This window comes from Brassica napus, unplaced genomic scaffold (assembly GCF_020379485.1).
Source record: "Brassica napus cultivar Da-Ae unplaced genomic scaffold, Da-Ae ScsIHWf_236;HRSCAF=403, whole genome shotgun sequence".
NCBI lineage: Eukaryota > Viridiplantae > Streptophyta > Magnoliopsida > Brassicales > Brassicaceae > Brassica > Brassica napus.
This window is the reverse complement of record NW_026015727.1, coordinates 6,505-23,577: the sequence shown is the minus strand read 5'-3', so window position 1 is coordinate 23,577 and position 17,073 is coordinate 6,505. Positions and strand designations below refer to the sequence as shown.

Below are 17,073 nucleotides of genomic sequence, written 5' to 3'. Positions count from 1 at the left end.
AGGCAAGTGGGGCCCAAAAGAGCGGCCCAATAAGTGGGTTCACGCAGAAACACACACACCGTCACAAATACTCTACTCACAGCTTTGAATCCATCTGTCTTTTCTTCTCTCTCTCTTGGCAATAATGAGAATGTGAAGAAGGCGAGAAGATATCTTGGCACCTCAGCAAAGATCCAAACTCACCCGATTCTCTATACTACGCCTTTTCGTCTTCTTCTTCTCCTCCGATAAGCGGTGGGTGGACTCTAGTGTTGTTTTACCTTGAAGACTTTTGTAGCTCTTCTTCTTCTGCTTCTTCTATCAGATCTGGTGTTAGCAGGTACGATTCCTCTTTGTTCTTGATTCCTGAGCTGAATTGTCTGAGTTTCATTGAAGTATTTAGCTCATGGATAACGGAGATCTGGCAATAATAATATTGAATTTGTTTGACTTAAAAGCTTATTTTAGAGATTTAGAGATCACTACTAGGTTCGGTTAAGTATTTATTTGAAAATAATTTTAGTTTTATTTAATCTCTGTGAAGGATTACACAGTGAAGAGATGGGGAAAAAGGCAAAGTGGTTTTCTAGCGTTAAGAAAGCTTTCAGCCCTGATCCTAAGGTATGAAACGTTTTGGACTTTATAAACTGTTGCGAGATTCATATATTCTCTCGTGTCTGTTGACATATTTGATGTTTGATGTTTTTCAGAAGTCAAAACGCAAGTCTCCGGAGAGTCCAAATGGTGTGATCTCTAACCCTCCTGACCAAGCCAGGCAATCTTCTCCTCCTCCTGCTCCTCCTCCTCTTGAGGTGAGAGTAGCTGAAGTGATTGTTGAACAGAACAGGAACCTTTCCCCTCCTTCGACAGATGCTGTGAATGCTACGACCATTGATGTTCCTGTAGCCCCATCTTCATCTGCTCCTCCTGAGGTGGTCGTTCGTCCTCGTGCTGCTGCACCTACTCGGTTTGCTGGAAAGTCTAACGAAGAAGCTGCTGCTATCTTGATTCAGACTGTATTCAGAGGCTATTTGGTATGTTTTTGCTTATACAATTCCACTCTTGAACCGCCTGGATTCGTCGGGATGTTTTACTGTTCCATTGATTGAGTTTTATATTTGAGGAGTATATATAACGTTATCTTGTGTAATAATACAGGCAAAAAGAGCACTCCGGGCAATGAGGGGTTTGGTCAGGCTTAGGCTATTGATGGAAGGATCTGTTGTTAAACGCCAAGCCGCAAATACTTTAAAATGTATGCAGACTCTCTCGCGTGTGCAGTCACAGATCCGTACTAGGAGAATCAGAATGTCTGAAGAGAATCAGGCTCGCCAGAAACAACTCCTTCAGAAGCATGCCAAAGAGCTTGCTGGCTTGAAGGTCTCTCTACTTACTCGTCTCTTCTTTTCTATCTGAAAATGGGAAACTTTATGCTAATAGATTTTGTTTTTTTTCATTTGCTGCTCTCAGAACGGGGACAACTGGGATGATAGCATTCAATCAAAGGAAAAAGTTGAAGCCAAGTTGCTGAGCAAGTACGAGGCGACGATGAGAAGGGAAAGGGCATTGGCTTATGCATACACTCATCAGGTAATCTCATCAATATAGCAATTAAAAAGTGAACACATAACATTAGAGTTTGAAACTGTCTTCGTTTAAATGATGTGCTGTTGATCATATGTTGCAGCAAAACTGGAAGAACAATTCTAAATCAGGAAACCCAATGTTCATGGATCCGAGCAATCCGACATGGGGTTGGAGCTGGTTAGAGAGATGGATGGCTGGTCGGCCCTTAGACAACAGTTCCGAACAAAACAACGACAACGCTGCCTCAAAACCTATAACCCGCAACAACTCAACTCAACCAAACACACCATCATCCGCAAGAGCTGGCGGCGGCACTCCAAGAAACAAAAACAGTTTCTTCTCTCCTCCAACTCCCTCGAGGCTAAACCAATCCTCCCGAAAATCCAACGACGACGACGCCAAGAGCACGATCTCGGTCCTATCCGAGAGGAACCGTAGACACAGCATCGCTGGCTCATCGGTGAGAGACGACGAGAGCCTCGCCGGCTCGCAGACTCTCCCGAGCTATATGGTTCCGACTAAATCAGCTAGAGCCAGGGTCAACAAGCCGCAGAGCCCATCGAGCGGTGGTACCACGCAGGAGAACGATGGCTTTACGGCTAAGAAACGCCTCTCTTATCCGGCTTCGCCTGCGTTGCCTAAACCACGGCGGTTCTCAGCTCCGCCTAAGGTGGAGGGTGGCGGTGTCACTGTCACGAACGGAGGAGGAAGCTGAGGTAATTTATTATTGTCTTTTTAAAAGAAAATATTTATGATTCCACTCTTTATGTATCTGTCGGAAATGGTTGTATGTTTGTTATACGTTCACTTTCAGTTTGGTAATTCATTTGTGCAGAGTGTAAACGCGTGTCATTTATTTTCTTATACTACAATAAATTTCATTATTCGACTTATATAACTATAAGGTTACCTTTTCAATTCATGTTGTTTGTTTGTTTTGTTGAATTTTTGAGATTTATTTATATTGTATAAGCGTAATCTTAATTAATAGTAGTATACTTTTATATTAGTGTTAGTCGTAAATAATCAAATCCAAAATTTCATAAAAACATTTGTAGTTAAGGTTATTTGACTGACGACATAGGAAAAAATGACATCAATTGACGAATCCTCTGATAGAGGAAGAAGGTATTTGACTTTGATTCACACCTAACCGACCTGATTAAAAAAATTGGAAATATTCACATAACCGACTTCTTCCCCACGCAAACAAGTACTAAAATTAAGACAAAAGAGGCAAAGACCTTTTTGTTCTGTTTTTTTTTTCTTTTCATCGTGTTTCTATTGAAGAACCCTAAACCCATCGGCTTTCCAAATTTTGATAGAGATAATCTTCAATTGAAGAAAAGTATCGTTCGTTTAATCCGATTTTGTATCTGCTTAACAACTTGAAAAAAATGGTAAGTCCTTGCTATACTTGTTCTCTTTTATTCCAAAGCGACGTGGGTTCCTTTGTTGGGTATCTGACGTTTTGCATATGTACTTGTGGTTACAACAACAGGCTACGCCAATGGTTGCAGGTGCTGCTGTAGCTGCAGCTGCTCTAGCTGGTAGATATGGTATAATTGCTTGGCACGCCTTCAAGGCCAGGCCATCCATCCCTAGAATTCGCAGGTTTTATGAAGGTGGTTTCCAAGCTTCCATGACACGTCGAGAAGCTGCTCTCATTCTTGGAGTTAGGTCTGTCCTTAATCCTCCTCCTTCATCTTCTTTATTTTTTTTTGCTCCTTAAACTGATATGGTCTTGTGATTTCATCAAGGCTAATACTAGCTAGAGTTAGGTGTGAATAACCCTTTTCTGCTCTTTGAGTTTATGCTTTGTAGTTTAAAACATTCGATTTAGTAGACTTTGATAAGTCATTCAAGGCCCTTGAGATTAAACCAACCTTGTATTTGCTCTCCTAATAGTGTGTGGTGTTTTTTACAATAATAACAGGGAGAGAGTTGTGGCGGAGAAGGTGAAAGAAGCTCACAGGAGAGTGATGGTAGCAAACCACCCTGACGCTGGAGGTAGTCATTATCTCGCTTCCAAGATCAATGAAGCCAAAGATATGATGCTTGGCAAATCCAATAACTCTGGCTCTGCTTTTTGATTCTCATATGAGAGAGTTTATTACAAACAAAACCTAATGAAACTACTCTCTTTTCATCTGGTTTTGTGCTCTACCATTTCTTGTTTGTATATCATTATTATGTACCAAAGAAACATGTGATTATGTGTTTTTTCACACATCGAGAAATTGATAACAGACCCAAAGAATGTTAAATTTCATCTAAAATAAAATTTATGTCTGGGAAGGATGATTCTCAATCAAATATCTTTTCTTGCGACCATATATATATGTACCGTGTCCGTTTCAGACAACAAGCATCTTAAAGTCCAAGATGTAATGGGCCTTTGTATTAATGGGCTGAGGTATCGCGCATATCCCTTACATATATATTAAGAGTCACTTTGCTTTACTAGGCTTAGGGTTTTCGCAGCCGCTTTAAAAGTACCTCCTCTTCCTTGCAGAGCTCTTTGCTGTTGATCCTCTCTCTCTCTCCTTCCATCGACAAACATGGGGTACGCTTCACCTCTCTTAGCTTCTTCCTCTTCTGTTTCTATTCAGTTTGATTTTCTTGTTTTTTTTTACGCTCTTTTGAGTATATTAGAGTCCATTTTGATAGATGTTATCTCTGTGATGAACTTAATTATTGTCTTATGATCTCGAAGTTGAATGAGTTATACATTTGAGATTGAATGCTCATTAATTGTGGGACCTTATCAAATGAAAGCTTGGTAAATATTTGTGATGATGTGTTGGCAGTAAGACAAGAGGTATGGGAGCTGGGCGCAAGCTCAAAAGGCTTAGGATTAATCAGAGGTGGGCTGACAAACAGTACAAGAAGTCCCATCAGGGTAACGAGTGGAAGAAGCCTTTTGCTGGTTCCTCCCACGCCAAAGGAATCGTTCTTGAGAAAATGTAAGGACAATTAAACAGTAATTTGAGTTTATAGTATATATAGCTGATGATTAAATGTGTTTGATTGTGCAGTGGTATTGAGGCTAAGCAGCCTAACTCTGCTATCCGTAAGTGTGCTAGAGTTCAGCTCATCAAGAACGGCAAGAAGATTGCCGCTTTTGTCCCCAACGATGGTTGCTTGAACTACATTGAGGAAAATGTAATGTCTCTTCTAATCTTGTAACCAAATCATTTTAACATTTTGATTAGCTTCTGTCGGAATATTGAATCTTTTATTCTGTTACTGTTGTGAGCAGGACGAGGTGTTGATCGCTGGGTTTGGTCGTAAGGGTCATGCTGTGGGAGATATTCCCGGAGTCAGGTTCAAGGTCGTCAAGGTTTCTGGTGTCTCACTTTTGGCCCTATTCAAGGAGAAGAAGGAGAAGCCAAGATCTTAATCAATGCCGCAAAGCTTTTGAGTTTGATGTTATAATCACTTTTTGCTAGTTCAGTTTTTTTTTAAAATACTCTCTTCTGTTCTAATGGTGTGTTAAAACATTTTCTTAATGAATCTTTGAGTTCAGCTTCCGTTCTTATATATTATATTTGGTTTTTGAATCACTTATTCTATGTCTTACCGCTTAGTCCATCTGCTTAATTTGCTTTGAAGCCTTAAGATTGACCGTTTAGTTTATCAAGTTTCTCGTTTCATTACAAAAAAGTTAGCTTTGTCCTAAACTTAATAAACCACTAAACTTTGACGCTAAACAGTTGTTGCCTACAATGTGTTTCACTGGGTTATTATATCATATTGCTCTCTTTAGCTTTGGGGCCAACGTACTTGAGGCTGTAACTCAGAAGAGAAGGTCCAAAGATGCTGTACTTCCCTGAGCTGCTGAAGGCAGTCTCTGCGTCTTCGCCTCTTCTGAACACCACTCGAGCTTTCTTTCCTTTCTTCATGACTCGAGTCTCTGATTCTCTGAGGGGACCGTAACGGTTGAATATGCTGTTCAGCTTCTCTTCGGATGGAACGGAACCTGAACTAGCAAACTTGAGGATCAATGCATTGGGTGCTGCTGATGAATCTCCTGAACAGTCTTTGACACCGGTTTGCTCTTTGGAGCCTGACTCAGGCTGCTCTGAAGATTCTTTCACATCACTAGGAATACTCGCCTTCTCCGAGTCTTGGTTGAGGTTACTGCAACACGTTTCCTCTAAAAACTTCTCAAAATCTTCATAATTTGAGTGCTCCAAGTTGAGTGGTTGAGGTGTTCTCTTTAGGCTTAGTGTATGAGTCATCATCTCGCTTTCCATTCTCAAAGGGATAGCTCCCATTAAAAAACATGGTTCAGTCACCTTCTTGATCTTTTTCTCAGGCTTACCTGATTCCAAAGACTCAACCTTACGCTTCTTCCCAACGCGTTTGTCTGCAATACAATCTGACAAAGTCTTCTCTTCTCTCTTTGCATCAGACACATCCTTAAGAAACGTTTCATACCTAGGAAAGTTAATACAGCTTCTCCACTGCTGAAACGCAAATAACCGAGCTCGGTTACTCACAAACACCAGCTCATCACTCTCATCATACCTCGGAAAGCAAGCTAAACGCTTCATATACTCAACAACCTTCGCAGGTTCGAAAAGGCCAGCGCTCGACACCTCATCTCCACCGTATCTCACCCTTGACCCCTCTCTAATCCCAGCGTTCATCACCCTCTGAGTCTCGACTCTCTCATAAGCTTCCTCAGTGACACAACCGCAAGACAAACCGCACTCCACTCTCCTCGAGACCTCTTCCAAAGCGCAACCAACAGCGTTACGAAACTCAGGAGCGTCGCTCTGCTCCACCATCTGCGAGAAATGGCGATGGAAAGGCTTGATTTTGGATGCGTCGTTCCAAGCGAAACTGCAGTCTCCGAAGTAGGCGACCAAGAAAGCTCCTTTCTTGAAGTGCTTCTTGGCCTTTTTGGACGCAACGGATGAGTCGAGAAAGACTTGGCCAGGCCACCATGGAAAGCTGCTCACTTTGCCCCAAACCAAATCTGAATCAGTAGATAGCTTCTTCAGACTCTCAAGTTTCGATCTTTGCGAGTCTGCATCTATACCTGTGCTCTCACTTTCGGAATCAGACTCTCCGCTCTCGAAAGTCGACGCATTGACGTCAGCTTCTGAGTCCGTTGACATTACGATTAACCCTAGAAAACAGAAGAAGAGCGGAAAGAGAGTGAAAAAATTAAAAGCGAGCAGACCTCCGGTGACGGTGACGGCGAGAGTTCTCCGGCGATGAGAGTGAAGACGTCTCCTGAAATGAAATGAGAGTTCAGCTTTTTTTTATTAGCGAAAGGCCACGTGGCACAGTTCAGTTAATGGGCCTGAATTCTTAACACTTAATTACTGGGCCGAGTTAAGTCTCATAAAATATGTGTTTTTGTTTTGTAGATAAAAGGTTCTTGTGGGCTATTGACTACAAATAACTCTAAAATCAAAGCAATATGTATGTTCCAAAATAAATTTTTGACTTATTTTGTGTGAATAATTAGTTTAAATTATCTAATATAAATTGACGATAAGTATTAACATATTTACCAAAAATTTATATTTTACCGCCATATTTTCGTGAATTTTTAGGGGTTTTGTGGGAGTATTATTGACTTCGAATAACTCTAAAAATATAATATTGGACTTTTTTTTTTTTAATGTTATAATATTGGACTTATTATTATTTTTTTGTGAAAATTGGTTGTAATCATCAGTTATATATTTGATTGGCATATTGTCGTGAAATATAAAATTAGGTACTTACAAGGTAAAATTCCATCACACAGATTCTTTTGTTAATTAGCAGCTTGAAGTTAGCAAATTTGGTTTGACTTCAAAAAAACATTAAGAAGAGTACACTAGTCTAAGTATGTGAGTAAAAGCTACAACATGCAACCAGCTGCTGCGGCAACAACTAATCCGGGACTCACTGTTGCAGAACGGTGAAAGATTACATAACAAGTGAGAATCAATGCTATGGTTCTTAGAGACATAGTGAGTATTCTTGTTTGGAACCAGAGTTGCTAGAAATAATTTTGGGCACAGCTGAGACCTTGTTGCTGTTGTGAGAAAGTGTTTAAACCACCTCTAGCAAATCGTGCCAAGAGTAATATGCAATGGCTAACAATGTCGCGATTGCATGTGCTGAAGGACAATGTGAGGATTTATTGCATGTACAAAATTACTCTGCGTACACGGAAACCATGTGTTTAATTTATGACGTTCAAATTCAAGCGGGGCAGTCTCACAATAACACAAATTGTTAGGTGGACGTTGAGCACTCTTTTTCTTATGGAAGTGTCTACATTGTCAACCATTATGATACGATAATGACTGCTTGCATGATTAATTCTTAGACCTTAGTTAACTATATAAATATAAACCTACTTAACGTATTACTATACATTAACGATATCTAAAAACTTAATTGTTAAGTACAAATTAGTCATTTTCTATCTTATCATTATGTTTTTGTGTGGATCGAACATCTTTTTGAAGCACATGAAGTCCGAGGCGTGCGTGAAAAGTTAAGAAATTATAATTAAAAAAAAATGTGTGTCGGCTAAACTATGCAGAGCAAATAAGTATACTGTTAACGTATTAATAGTGTTACGTAATTATGTGCTGGTTTTTTTGTTTTGCTAACATTTATGTGCTATAGTCGTATTGAATACCAGAGGTCCATTAATTAGTTGCATGTTTACAACCATATTTATGGTTTGATAAATTAAATGTTACTACTAGTAGTTTACTTTACTGCCCCAACAGTGCATCTTGACTAAGGTCAATGATACACATTGAAACTCCAAGTTTACTTTTAAGCAAACCCAGAAGAAGAAAGTGAATAAAGTAAAACATGTAGACAGTTTCAATTAATGCAAGTCGTCTCAAATTAAATAAGTATGTATTTCTCTTTACAATATTCATCTTACCGTTGGTTTTCAACTTCCTTGATGAAATGTAATTAAAACACATCTCTTATAGTTTCTTTTTTAATTTGTTTTATAATCGTTAGCAACTTTATGTTCCTATAAGTGGGTAGAAACGATCTAAAGCAACCTTCACAAACTAGAGGCAAACATGGAAACCACAGTCTCCAAATCAATGATCGCCGGAGTACAGAGCGTCATGCCGGTGGAAGTCACACAACACCGTGAAGTCCGCCCCATATCCGTCGGAGATCCCGTCGGAGCTGGAATTTTCCGGCGAACACTAAACATAGTTACGTATTACAAGGACGCGGGTGCTAGTGGTGAGAGAGGGTGGTTAGTCGCCGGGTGGATAAAGGAGTCGTTAGGGAGAGCCTTGACGGAGCAGCCGATGCTTTGTGGCAGACTGCGGCGGAGGAGGACGACGAAGGGAGAGGAAGATGGTTTGGAGGTGGTGGCCAACGACAGTGGCGTTAGGATGGTTGAGGCGATATTTCCGGCGAGTTTGCCGGAATTTTTTGAAATGGTGAAGAGAGACAAGAGCAGAGCTGAAGCAGAGACTGTCTTCTGGAGAGACATTGATGAAGTTGATCCTCAGTTCTGTCCACTGTTCTATGTTCAGGTAACCAATCTTTAAATCTTTTCTTTCTTTTTGTAGATATAGAGAGAAATAAGTATATTTGTCTATTTATTTTAATTAACTGAAAACAATTTACAATCAATATTGTAGTTTTTGTCAACAAAATCAATTAGAATTTGTTTGTATATATTAAAACAAAGATTCTTGGACTTGCAAAGTTTTTGCATAATTATATATTGTTTTTATATAACTTTTTTTTTTGGTCAAAATTGTTTTTATATAACTATGGTCATGAGTTCTTATATAAATATGACCATGAGCGCTGACAAAAGAAAGAGAGTGTTTATATAATATTTGAGTTTTTCTTTTATATTTGTAAATATGGTTGATAGGTGACTAATTTTGAGAGTGGTGGATACTCAATTGGGATAAGCTGCAGCATCCTAATAGCTGATCTCCTCCTTGAGACGGATTTTTTAACCAAATGGGCTAAAATCCAAAGCTCTTTAGCTCATTCAAAGACCACACTCAAACCAATCTTCTACCTCCCACCAGCCAAAAGAAACAACTTCCTCAATGAACTTCCTAGGTCAGCCTCGGTTCTCGACCGCAGTGAACCCCTTCTTTTCCAGGCCAAAACATGCTCAAAAATATCACCAGCATGTATGAAAAAAACCGTTCCAAACGGCCAAACAGCTAGTGCTGATGTATTCTTGTTCCACAAGGAAAAATGCGGTGACGAAAACGGTAATAACACTACTGAACGTGAAGGTATGAAGGTAGAGATTCACACGGGACACCAAGTGATTAGCGATTGCGTTTGTGGTGGCGATTTGGAGGAGATAGATATTGGAGTACTTGATGTGAGTTTAGCGTTTGAAGACAAACTTGAAGGCAATTCATGTTGGGTTGGGTCTATCTCAAAAGGGGTTGTGTTTGTCGTCCCATCTACTTCCGGAGATACCAAATCTATTGTTGCATTGCCAAAAAAAGTTACTCATTAACATCAGAGGCATGACTCTTTATTTTTTATTGTATGGTTTCGAAAAATTTGAATAATTGTTGTTTATTTTTAAGTAAGTCGAAGATACCACTAGCTATTATAATAAGGCTTTGAGTATTTGATTTGTGGTATCTTGTGAATGATATTTGAATTTCTGAATGTGTATCTTATCTTGCAAAACACTGATTGTTATTATTATTATTATTTTGACAACTTAACTTTATTAAATTAAATATAAGGGAAATACAAATTAAGGAATCAACCATGCATACATACATTGAAATATTGATAACATGGGTGTTGCCTTGCTCTTTGGGCTAGACAATCAGGAGCTTGATTCTTCTCTCTATACTCAAATGCCAACGAACATTCAGGTACCTTCGCCATCCAGTATCGGATATCATCAAGCATGTTACCTAACTCTATATATGGAAGGAGTCTGCATATTAATGATATTCACCAAGCTTTTACAATCAGTCTCGAACCAAACTCTTCGCAAACCTTTAGATCATACCAACTGTAATGCTGTCAACACTTGTTTATTTATATAAAAGTAACATAATCTTTAATATTTTATTATATTTGATGTAACCTGTTTGGCTAGAAGAAGAAAAGAAAAGGTCGCATTCTCATATGGAAAGTAGATAGACGAAACGACAAAGAACAAGTGGAAAAGGGGAAAGATGGAATGATTTAATGATTACGTAACTAAACGGAAATGACGTTGCAACCATTCTAATGAATACTGCTATAATGAGATAGGAACAACTCTAACGATATTTATCGCATGAACTTGTGGAGTATGCATGAAATGTACAAATCTATGGTTGGAGAAAACAGCCATGTGAAGTTGTGACTATCTATCACTTTCCTCATTACTTTTGGAAATTATTTATTTATATAAATATTATTTAAAAAAATAATGTACCCATCACGTCCAAAAGAAAAAAGTTTTTCTTTTTGTACTTCTACTGATTAAAGCCATGTGAAAGAAGAGCCTCCCTCTTGTTGTCTTTTAAACAATCCACTCTTCTCTTCCCTCCTACCGCTTCTTAAGAGCATCATTATCGGCGTCCCAAACCGCGTCCTTACCGAATTAAACCGAAAAAATAAATCAAAATGAAATTAAAAAGAAGAAAACGTATGTTAGTTAAGAAGTTTTTGTGTCCGTCCTTAACGGCACGTGTCATCGCGGGAGGGAGTGTGCGTCTAGGGTTGGAACAGGGGAGTCGAGTCATTCTCATCCTCTCCCTTCTCTCTCTCAACGGCGATCTCGGTCTCACCCTGTTCCCTCTCCCAAAATCTGTCTCAGCCGTTCCGTCTCTCGACCTCTTTCTCCGCCGTTCCCTCTCTCGGCCGATCTATCTCTCCGTCTCCATCTCCCGACGTTTCCTCTCTCTCCCGATCCGTCTCTCGACCTCTTTCTCCACCGTTCCCAACAGGGGATGTCAGAAAACATTACACTCTAAAGTCACATGCTTTGTTTCTTTCTTCACCAAAGTAATAAGTATCACGGGGGGTTGAGAATAGCAACTCCAAAGTCACATGCTTTGTTTTTTTCTTCACTGTCTCCCTATAAGTAACATCCTTCTTCTCCCACTTAAATTTGCACTTCTCCTCACGCTCATAACATTTTCTCTCATTTGCAACATTTAAATGGCTTCTTCTTCACATTATCATTACCACAACGGTGATGATGATGAATTTGATTCTATTTTTGAGGATATCTTTGAAAATCTCGATTTTATTCCTGAACCAAAAGAGCGAAAAAAACGTATTTTTATTGAGAGAAACCGGGAAGAAGGCCACAACAAGCTCTGGAATGATTATTTTAGCGACACTCCGACATACCCGCACAATTTATTCCGGCGACGGTTCCGAATGAACAAGCCCTTGTTCTTGCGTATTGTGCATCGTCTCTCTACAGAAGTAGAGTATTTTCAACCAACAGAAGATGCAGCCGGAAGGTCTGGTCTATCACCGCTCCAAAAATGTACCGCAGCAATTCGTCAATTGGCGTATGGGGGTGGGGCTGATGGCATTGACGAATATGTCCGACTTGGTGAAACAACTGCACGAAAATGTTTACACCAATTTACCGCCGGAATAATCCACTTGTTTGGGAATGAATACCTCAGACGTCCCACACAAGAGGATCTTCAAAGACTACTCTATGTGGGAGAACAACGTGGATTCCCCGGGATGGTGGGCAGCATCGACTGTATGCACTGGGAGTGGAAGAATTGCCCCACCGCTTGGAAAGGAATGTATTCACGAGGAACCGGAAAACCAACAATTGTGTTGGAGGCGGTTGCTTCGTATGATCTTTGGATATGGCATGCTTTTTTTGGAGCTCCAGGTACTATGAACGATCTTAATATTCTTGATCGATCACCTGTTTTTGATGACATTATTAACGGAATAGCTCCGGAAGTTAACTTCTATGTGAACGGAAGGGAGTACCAGTTGGCTTACTATCTGACGGATGGTATTTATCCAAATTGGGCGACTTTTATTCAATCTATCCGACTGCCACAGGGTCCAAAAAATTCGTTATTTGCTAAATACCAAGAAGCCGTCCGAAAAGATGTTGAGCGTGCGTTTGGGGTCCTCCAAGCAAGGTTTGCCGTTGTTAAAAATCCATCTAATTTATGGGATAAAAGTAAAATAGGAAATATTATGAGAGCATGTGTCATTCTCCATAATATGATCGTCGAAGATGAACGAGATTCACATACTCTAGAGGAATTTCAAGATGAGGATTCCACTTTTGCCGTTAAAAATACTACAAAACACGGCAATAGAATTGCTCGTCGCAAAGAAGTTCGGGATCCACACATTCATCAACAATTAAAAGAAGATTTGATAGAAAATATATGGGATAAATTTGGAGATCTTCAATAAAATTGTTTGTTTGCGCAATCTACAAATTTAGTAAAAATGTGATAAAATTCGCTTTTTTAGTATGTTTTCAATTTCAATGTAATGTGTTTTATTTTAATGTAATATGTTTACTATTTTATGTAATAAAATTAAAATACTTAATTAATTTACTAACTTCAAAATACTAATAAAATAATCTAAGGACTCTACAAAAGTCCTACCAATAATCTACATTTTTAAGTTTGTCCTTAACTAAAACTCTTAACATCAAAATACTAATTAAATAATCTAAGGACTCAAGGATTAGTCCTACCAATAATGATGCCCTAAGAGAGATGGAAAGAACCTTGTCCTTCAGTTATGGCATAAATCAGTTTCTCCTTCATATTTTCCTGCAATACACAGACAATTAAAAAAAGCAGAAACACAAGGAGAAACACGAGTAGGAATAACCTGAAAGCGTGTAATAACAAAAGGAATGATTTAAGAAAACCTAAAAATCTATATTGGAAAAAAGTAGCTAAAGAGAAAGCTACGTACTTTGTGAAATCCAGACCGAAACGCTTCCACTTGTTTTTGGATCCCTGTACACACTGTGGCATTGACAGTAACCTTTACATACTCCTCGAGGTAATTATCCAAATTTACCTATCCACAACAATGTGCAGGAACCAGGAAACTTAATTATAAGAAAGTGCCTTGTTCACAAAGCTGAAACTATTTACGTACCATATCATTAGCAAACTTGGGAGCGAGAACATAGTCCGTGTACGTGACCAAAAGCTACTACTAGAGTGGATTTTGAGATCCATCACTCTTAGACTTAGTACGTGATCAAAAGCTACTATTTGCATTTTACAAGCAAGCTGTTTTAGAATGGTGAAAGATTCCATGACTAGTGAGAATCAAAACAATGGTTTTGAGAGGCAGATTGTATATTCTTGGCCCGAAAAAAAATTGTTGGACATCCATTTATCTTGAGCACAGTTGAGACCTTGTTGTAGTTGCGAGAAAGTGTTGGAACCACCTAAAGCATCTCGCGCAAAGAGTAGTAAATTAATATGCAATTAATGACTAACAATGTCGCGATTGCTATGTGCTGGATGACATAATTAAGCGGTTATTGCTAATGTACTGAGGATTTATTGTGAGTATAAGTCAAAGCTTCGAATTTAGATTATAAGATAGCTACTGTGCGTACACACGTAAATGATAAATCATGTGTTTAATTTATGAGGTTCAAATTTAGCGGGGCAGTCTCACAATAACACAAATTGTGGGTGGACGCTGAACACTCTTTTTCTTATGGAAGTGTCTACATTGTGAACCATTATGATACGATACTGACTGCATGCATGTATTTTTTTTTAAACTGAACCTACTTAACGTACTACTAGACATTAACGTTATCTAAAAACGTATAGTAATGTTGTTAAGAACAAATTAGGCATTTTCTATCTTTTCATTATGTTTTTGCATGGATCGAACATCTTTCCGAAGCACGTGAAACCCGTGCGTACGTGAAATGTTAAGAATATGCAGTAAAGAATGTGTGCCGGCTATACTGATAAAATGCAGAATGCAGTGAGAACGTCACATTACCTAATCTTTAACACATGCACGACACATGGTCGAAAATTAAAGAACTAATGTGAAACTGGATGATAAAATAAGTATATGGTTAACATATTAATAGTGTTACATAATTACTCCCTCGACCATAATATAAGATGTTTTAGCTAAAACATTCCATCCTTATATTGAATACAATAGGTTTATTGCATGTTTACAACCATATATCGGTTTGATTAATTAAATGTTACTACTAGTCTAGTACTACTACTTTACTTTACTGCACTCAGCTGCTAATCTTGACTAAGTTCAATGACCATGTTTACTTTTTTAATCAAACTCAGAAGAAGATAGGGATAGAGGAAACATTAGACAGTTTCAACTAATGAAAAAGTTGTCTCAAATTAAATGTCTTTTGCGATGTTCATCTTACCGTTGGTCCCGTTTTCAATAACGATGATGAAATATAATTAAAGCACGTTTCTTATAGCCTCTTCTTCATTTGTTTTTAATTTGTTTTTTAATCGTTAGTAACTTTATGTTCCTATAAGTAGCAGAGAACTCTAAAGCCAACTTCACAAACTATAGCCAAACATGGAAACCGTTGTCTCCAAATCAATGGTCGTCGCAGTACAGAGCGTCGTTCCGGTGGAAGTCACGCAACACCGTGAAGTTCGCTCCATATCCGTTGGAGATCCCGTTGGAGCTGGAATATTCCGGCGAACACTAAACATACTTACGTATTACAAGGATGCATGTGATAGTGGCGAGAGAGGGTGGTTAGTCGCCGGGTGGATAAAGGAGTCGTTAGGGAGAGCCTTGACTGAGCAGCCGATGATTTGTGGTAGACTGCGGCGGAGGAGGAGGACGACAGGAGAGGAAGATGGTCTGGAGGTGGTGGCCAACGACAGTGGCGTTAGGATGGTTGAGGCTAGGTTTCCAGCGAGTTTGCCGGAGTTTTTTGAAATGGTGAAGAAAGACAAACGCAGAGCTGAAGCAGAGACTATCTTCTGGAGAGACATTGATGAAGTTAATCCTCAGTTCTCTCCATTGTTCTATGTTCAGGTAACTAGTCTTTAACTATATTTTTTTAATTTTGTTGGGAATACAAACAAAATTCACATTGGAAGTTTAGACAAATAATATCTAGTATATGCAAACAAAGAACTCCAACTAATAAGAAGTCTTTTAAGAAAGAGCCCAAAAACCAAATCCATGCGGACTTTGCTTTCGGAAATTAGACAATACTAATCGAACATTGAAGAGTTGGGCATAGACTCTAAAACGTCCATCAAATTTAAAAACAAAGAAGAACTATCTTGTTTCTTTCTTTTTGGTATAGAGAACCTGTTACTTAAATTTATGTCAACTGAAATTAATTGAAATCAATATTGTAGGTTTTTCCAACAAAATTTATAGTGTAGTGAAAGTTGTTATTAAAACTAAGATTCAGGACGTGCAATATTTATGTTGTTTTTATTTTATATTTGTAAAATTTGTTGTTAGGTGACTAATTTTGAGAGTGGTGGATACTCAGTTGGGATAAGCTGCAGCATCCTAATAGCTGATCTCCTCCTTGAGACAGATTTCTTGACCAAATGGGCTCAAATCCAAATATCTTTGGCTCATTCAAAGACCACACTCACACCAATCTTCTGTCTCCCACCAGACATAAGAAACAATATCATCATTGAACTTCCTAGGTCAGCCTCGGTTCTTGACCGCAGTGAACCCTTTGTTTCCCGAGCCAAAACATGCTCAAAAATATTACCAGTCTGCATGAGAAAAGCAGTTAAAAACCGCGAAACCGCGAGTGTGGATGTTTTCTTGTTCAACAAGGAACAAGTTGGTGACAAAAACAGTACTACTGAACGTGAAGGTGTTAAGGTAGAGATTCACACGAGACACCAAATGATTAGCGATTGCGACTGTGGTGGAAATTTGGAGGAAACAGATGTTGGAGTAGTACTTGATGTGAGTTTAGGGTTTGAGGACAAACTTGAAGGTAATTCATGTTGGGTTGGGTCTATCTCAAAAGGGGTTGTGATTGTCGTCCCATCTACTTTCGGAGATACCAAGTCTATTGTTGCATTGCCAAAAAATGTTACTCATTAATATCAGTGGCATTACACTTTGTTTTGAATGTATAGTTTTAAAAATGAAATAATTGTTGTTTATTTTAAAGCAAGTCGAAGATGCCACTATTATAATAAGGTTTTGAGTATTGATTTTGTGGTATCTTGTAAATGATATATTAATTTCTGAATATGTATTTTATCTTGAAAAACACTTGTTATTCATATATAAAAAGATTGATCAAAATAAATTCATATATAAAAAGAAACCATATTCTTTAATAGTTTTATTATATTTGATGTAACCTGTGTGGCTAGAAGAAGAAAAGAAAATGTCTTTTCCAAAAAAGAAAAGAAAAGGTCGCATTAATATGGAATAGATAGAGGAGACGACAAAGAACAAGTAGACAAGGTAAAGATGGAATGATTTAAAAATACCTAAAATGTCGTTGCAACGAGGGCATTTTATCATACTAGGGAT

At 38.5% G+C, this 17,073-nt stretch overlaps 6 protein-coding genes across 8 annotated transcripts; 5 read left to right on the top strand and 1 right to left on the bottom strand.

Moving 5' to 3' along the window:
• The first annotated feature begins 65 nt into the window (after nucleotides 1–65).
• Nucleotides 66–2,456, top strand: LOC106424046 (protein IQ-DOMAIN 2). 2 transcript variants are annotated; one of them, XM_013864784.3, is made up of 6 exons: nucleotides 66–319; nucleotides 524–600; nucleotides 690–1,013; nucleotides 1,138–1,359; nucleotides 1,450–1,569; nucleotides 1,667–2,456. In XM_013864784.3, exons 2-6 carry the CDS (start codon nucleotides 541–543, stop codon nucleotides 2,279–2,281), a joined length of 1,341 nt encoding a protein of 446 aa, XP_013720238.2. In that variant the 5' UTR covers nucleotides 66–319; nucleotides 524–540; the 3' UTR covers nucleotides 2,282–2,456. The 2 variants fall into 2 exon arrangements, with proteins under 2 accessions (XP_013720238.2, XP_048629267.1); XM_048773310.1 differs by having other exon boundaries at nucleotides 69–319; nucleotides 693–1,013.
• A 212-nt stretch (nucleotides 2,457–2,668) lies between these two features.
• Nucleotides 2,669–3,806, top strand: LOC106424084 (mitochondrial import inner membrane translocase subunit TIM14-3). 2 transcript variants are annotated; one of them, XM_013864828.3, is made up of 3 exons: nucleotides 2,669–2,966; nucleotides 3,068–3,246; nucleotides 3,503–3,806. In XM_013864828.3, the coding sequence occupies exons 1-3, from the start codon at nucleotides 2,964–2,966 to the stop codon at nucleotides 3,657–3,659; spliced, it is 339 nt and encodes a 112-aa protein (XP_013720282.1). In that variant the 5' UTR covers nucleotides 2,669–2,963; the 3' UTR covers nucleotides 3,660–3,806. The 2 variants fall into 2 exon arrangements, with proteins under 2 accessions (XP_013720282.1, XP_048629269.1); XM_048773312.1 differs by lacking the exon at nucleotides 2,669–2,966 and having other exon boundaries at nucleotides 3,020–3,246.
• Nucleotides 3,807–4,002: 196 nt separating this feature from the next.
• LOC106424083 (40S ribosomal protein S23-2) lies at nucleotides 4,003–5,132 on the top strand. Its single transcript, XM_013864827.3, has 4 exons — nucleotides 4,003–4,132; nucleotides 4,377–4,532; nucleotides 4,605–4,731; nucleotides 4,829–5,132. Exons 1-4 carry the CDS (start codon nucleotides 4,128–4,130, stop codon nucleotides 4,967–4,969), a joined length of 429 nt encoding a protein of 142 aa, XP_013720281.1. The 5' UTR covers nucleotides 4,003–4,127; the 3' UTR covers nucleotides 4,970–5,132.
• Nucleotides 5,133–5,183: 51 nt separating this feature from the next.
• On the bottom strand, nucleotides 5,184–6,826 carry LOC106424082 (PWWP domain-containing protein 5). The gene is made up of 2 exons (XM_022697753.2): nucleotides 6,761–6,826; nucleotides 5,184–6,706 (listed from the first exon to the last, which is right to left on the bottom strand). The coding sequence occupies exon 2, from the start codon at nucleotides 6,693–6,695 to the stop codon at nucleotides 5,313–5,315; it is 1,383 nt and encodes a 460-aa protein (XP_022553474.2). The 5' UTR covers nucleotides 6,696–6,706; nucleotides 6,761–6,826; the 3' UTR covers nucleotides 5,184–5,312.
• Nucleotides 6,827–8,347: 1,521 nt separating this feature from the next.
• On the top strand, nucleotides 8,348–10,227 carry LOC106399221. Its single transcript, XM_048773308.1, has 2 exons — nucleotides 8,348–9,101; nucleotides 9,452–10,227. Exons 1-2 carry the CDS (start codon nucleotides 8,631–8,633, stop codon nucleotides 10,061–10,063), a joined length of 1,083 nt encoding a protein of 360 aa, XP_048629265.1. The 5' UTR covers nucleotides 8,348–8,630; the 3' UTR covers nucleotides 10,064–10,227.
• Nucleotides 10,228–15,023: 4,796 nt separating this feature from the next.
• On the top strand, nucleotides 15,024–16,806 carry LOC125600720. Its single transcript, XM_048773307.1, has 2 exons — nucleotides 15,024–15,582; nucleotides 16,024–16,806. Exons 1-2 carry the CDS (start codon nucleotides 15,112–15,114, stop codon nucleotides 16,630–16,632), a joined length of 1,080 nt encoding a protein of 359 aa, XP_048629264.1. The 5' UTR covers nucleotides 15,024–15,111; the 3' UTR covers nucleotides 16,633–16,806.
• The last annotated feature ends 267 nt before the right edge of the window (nucleotides 16,807–17,073 follow it).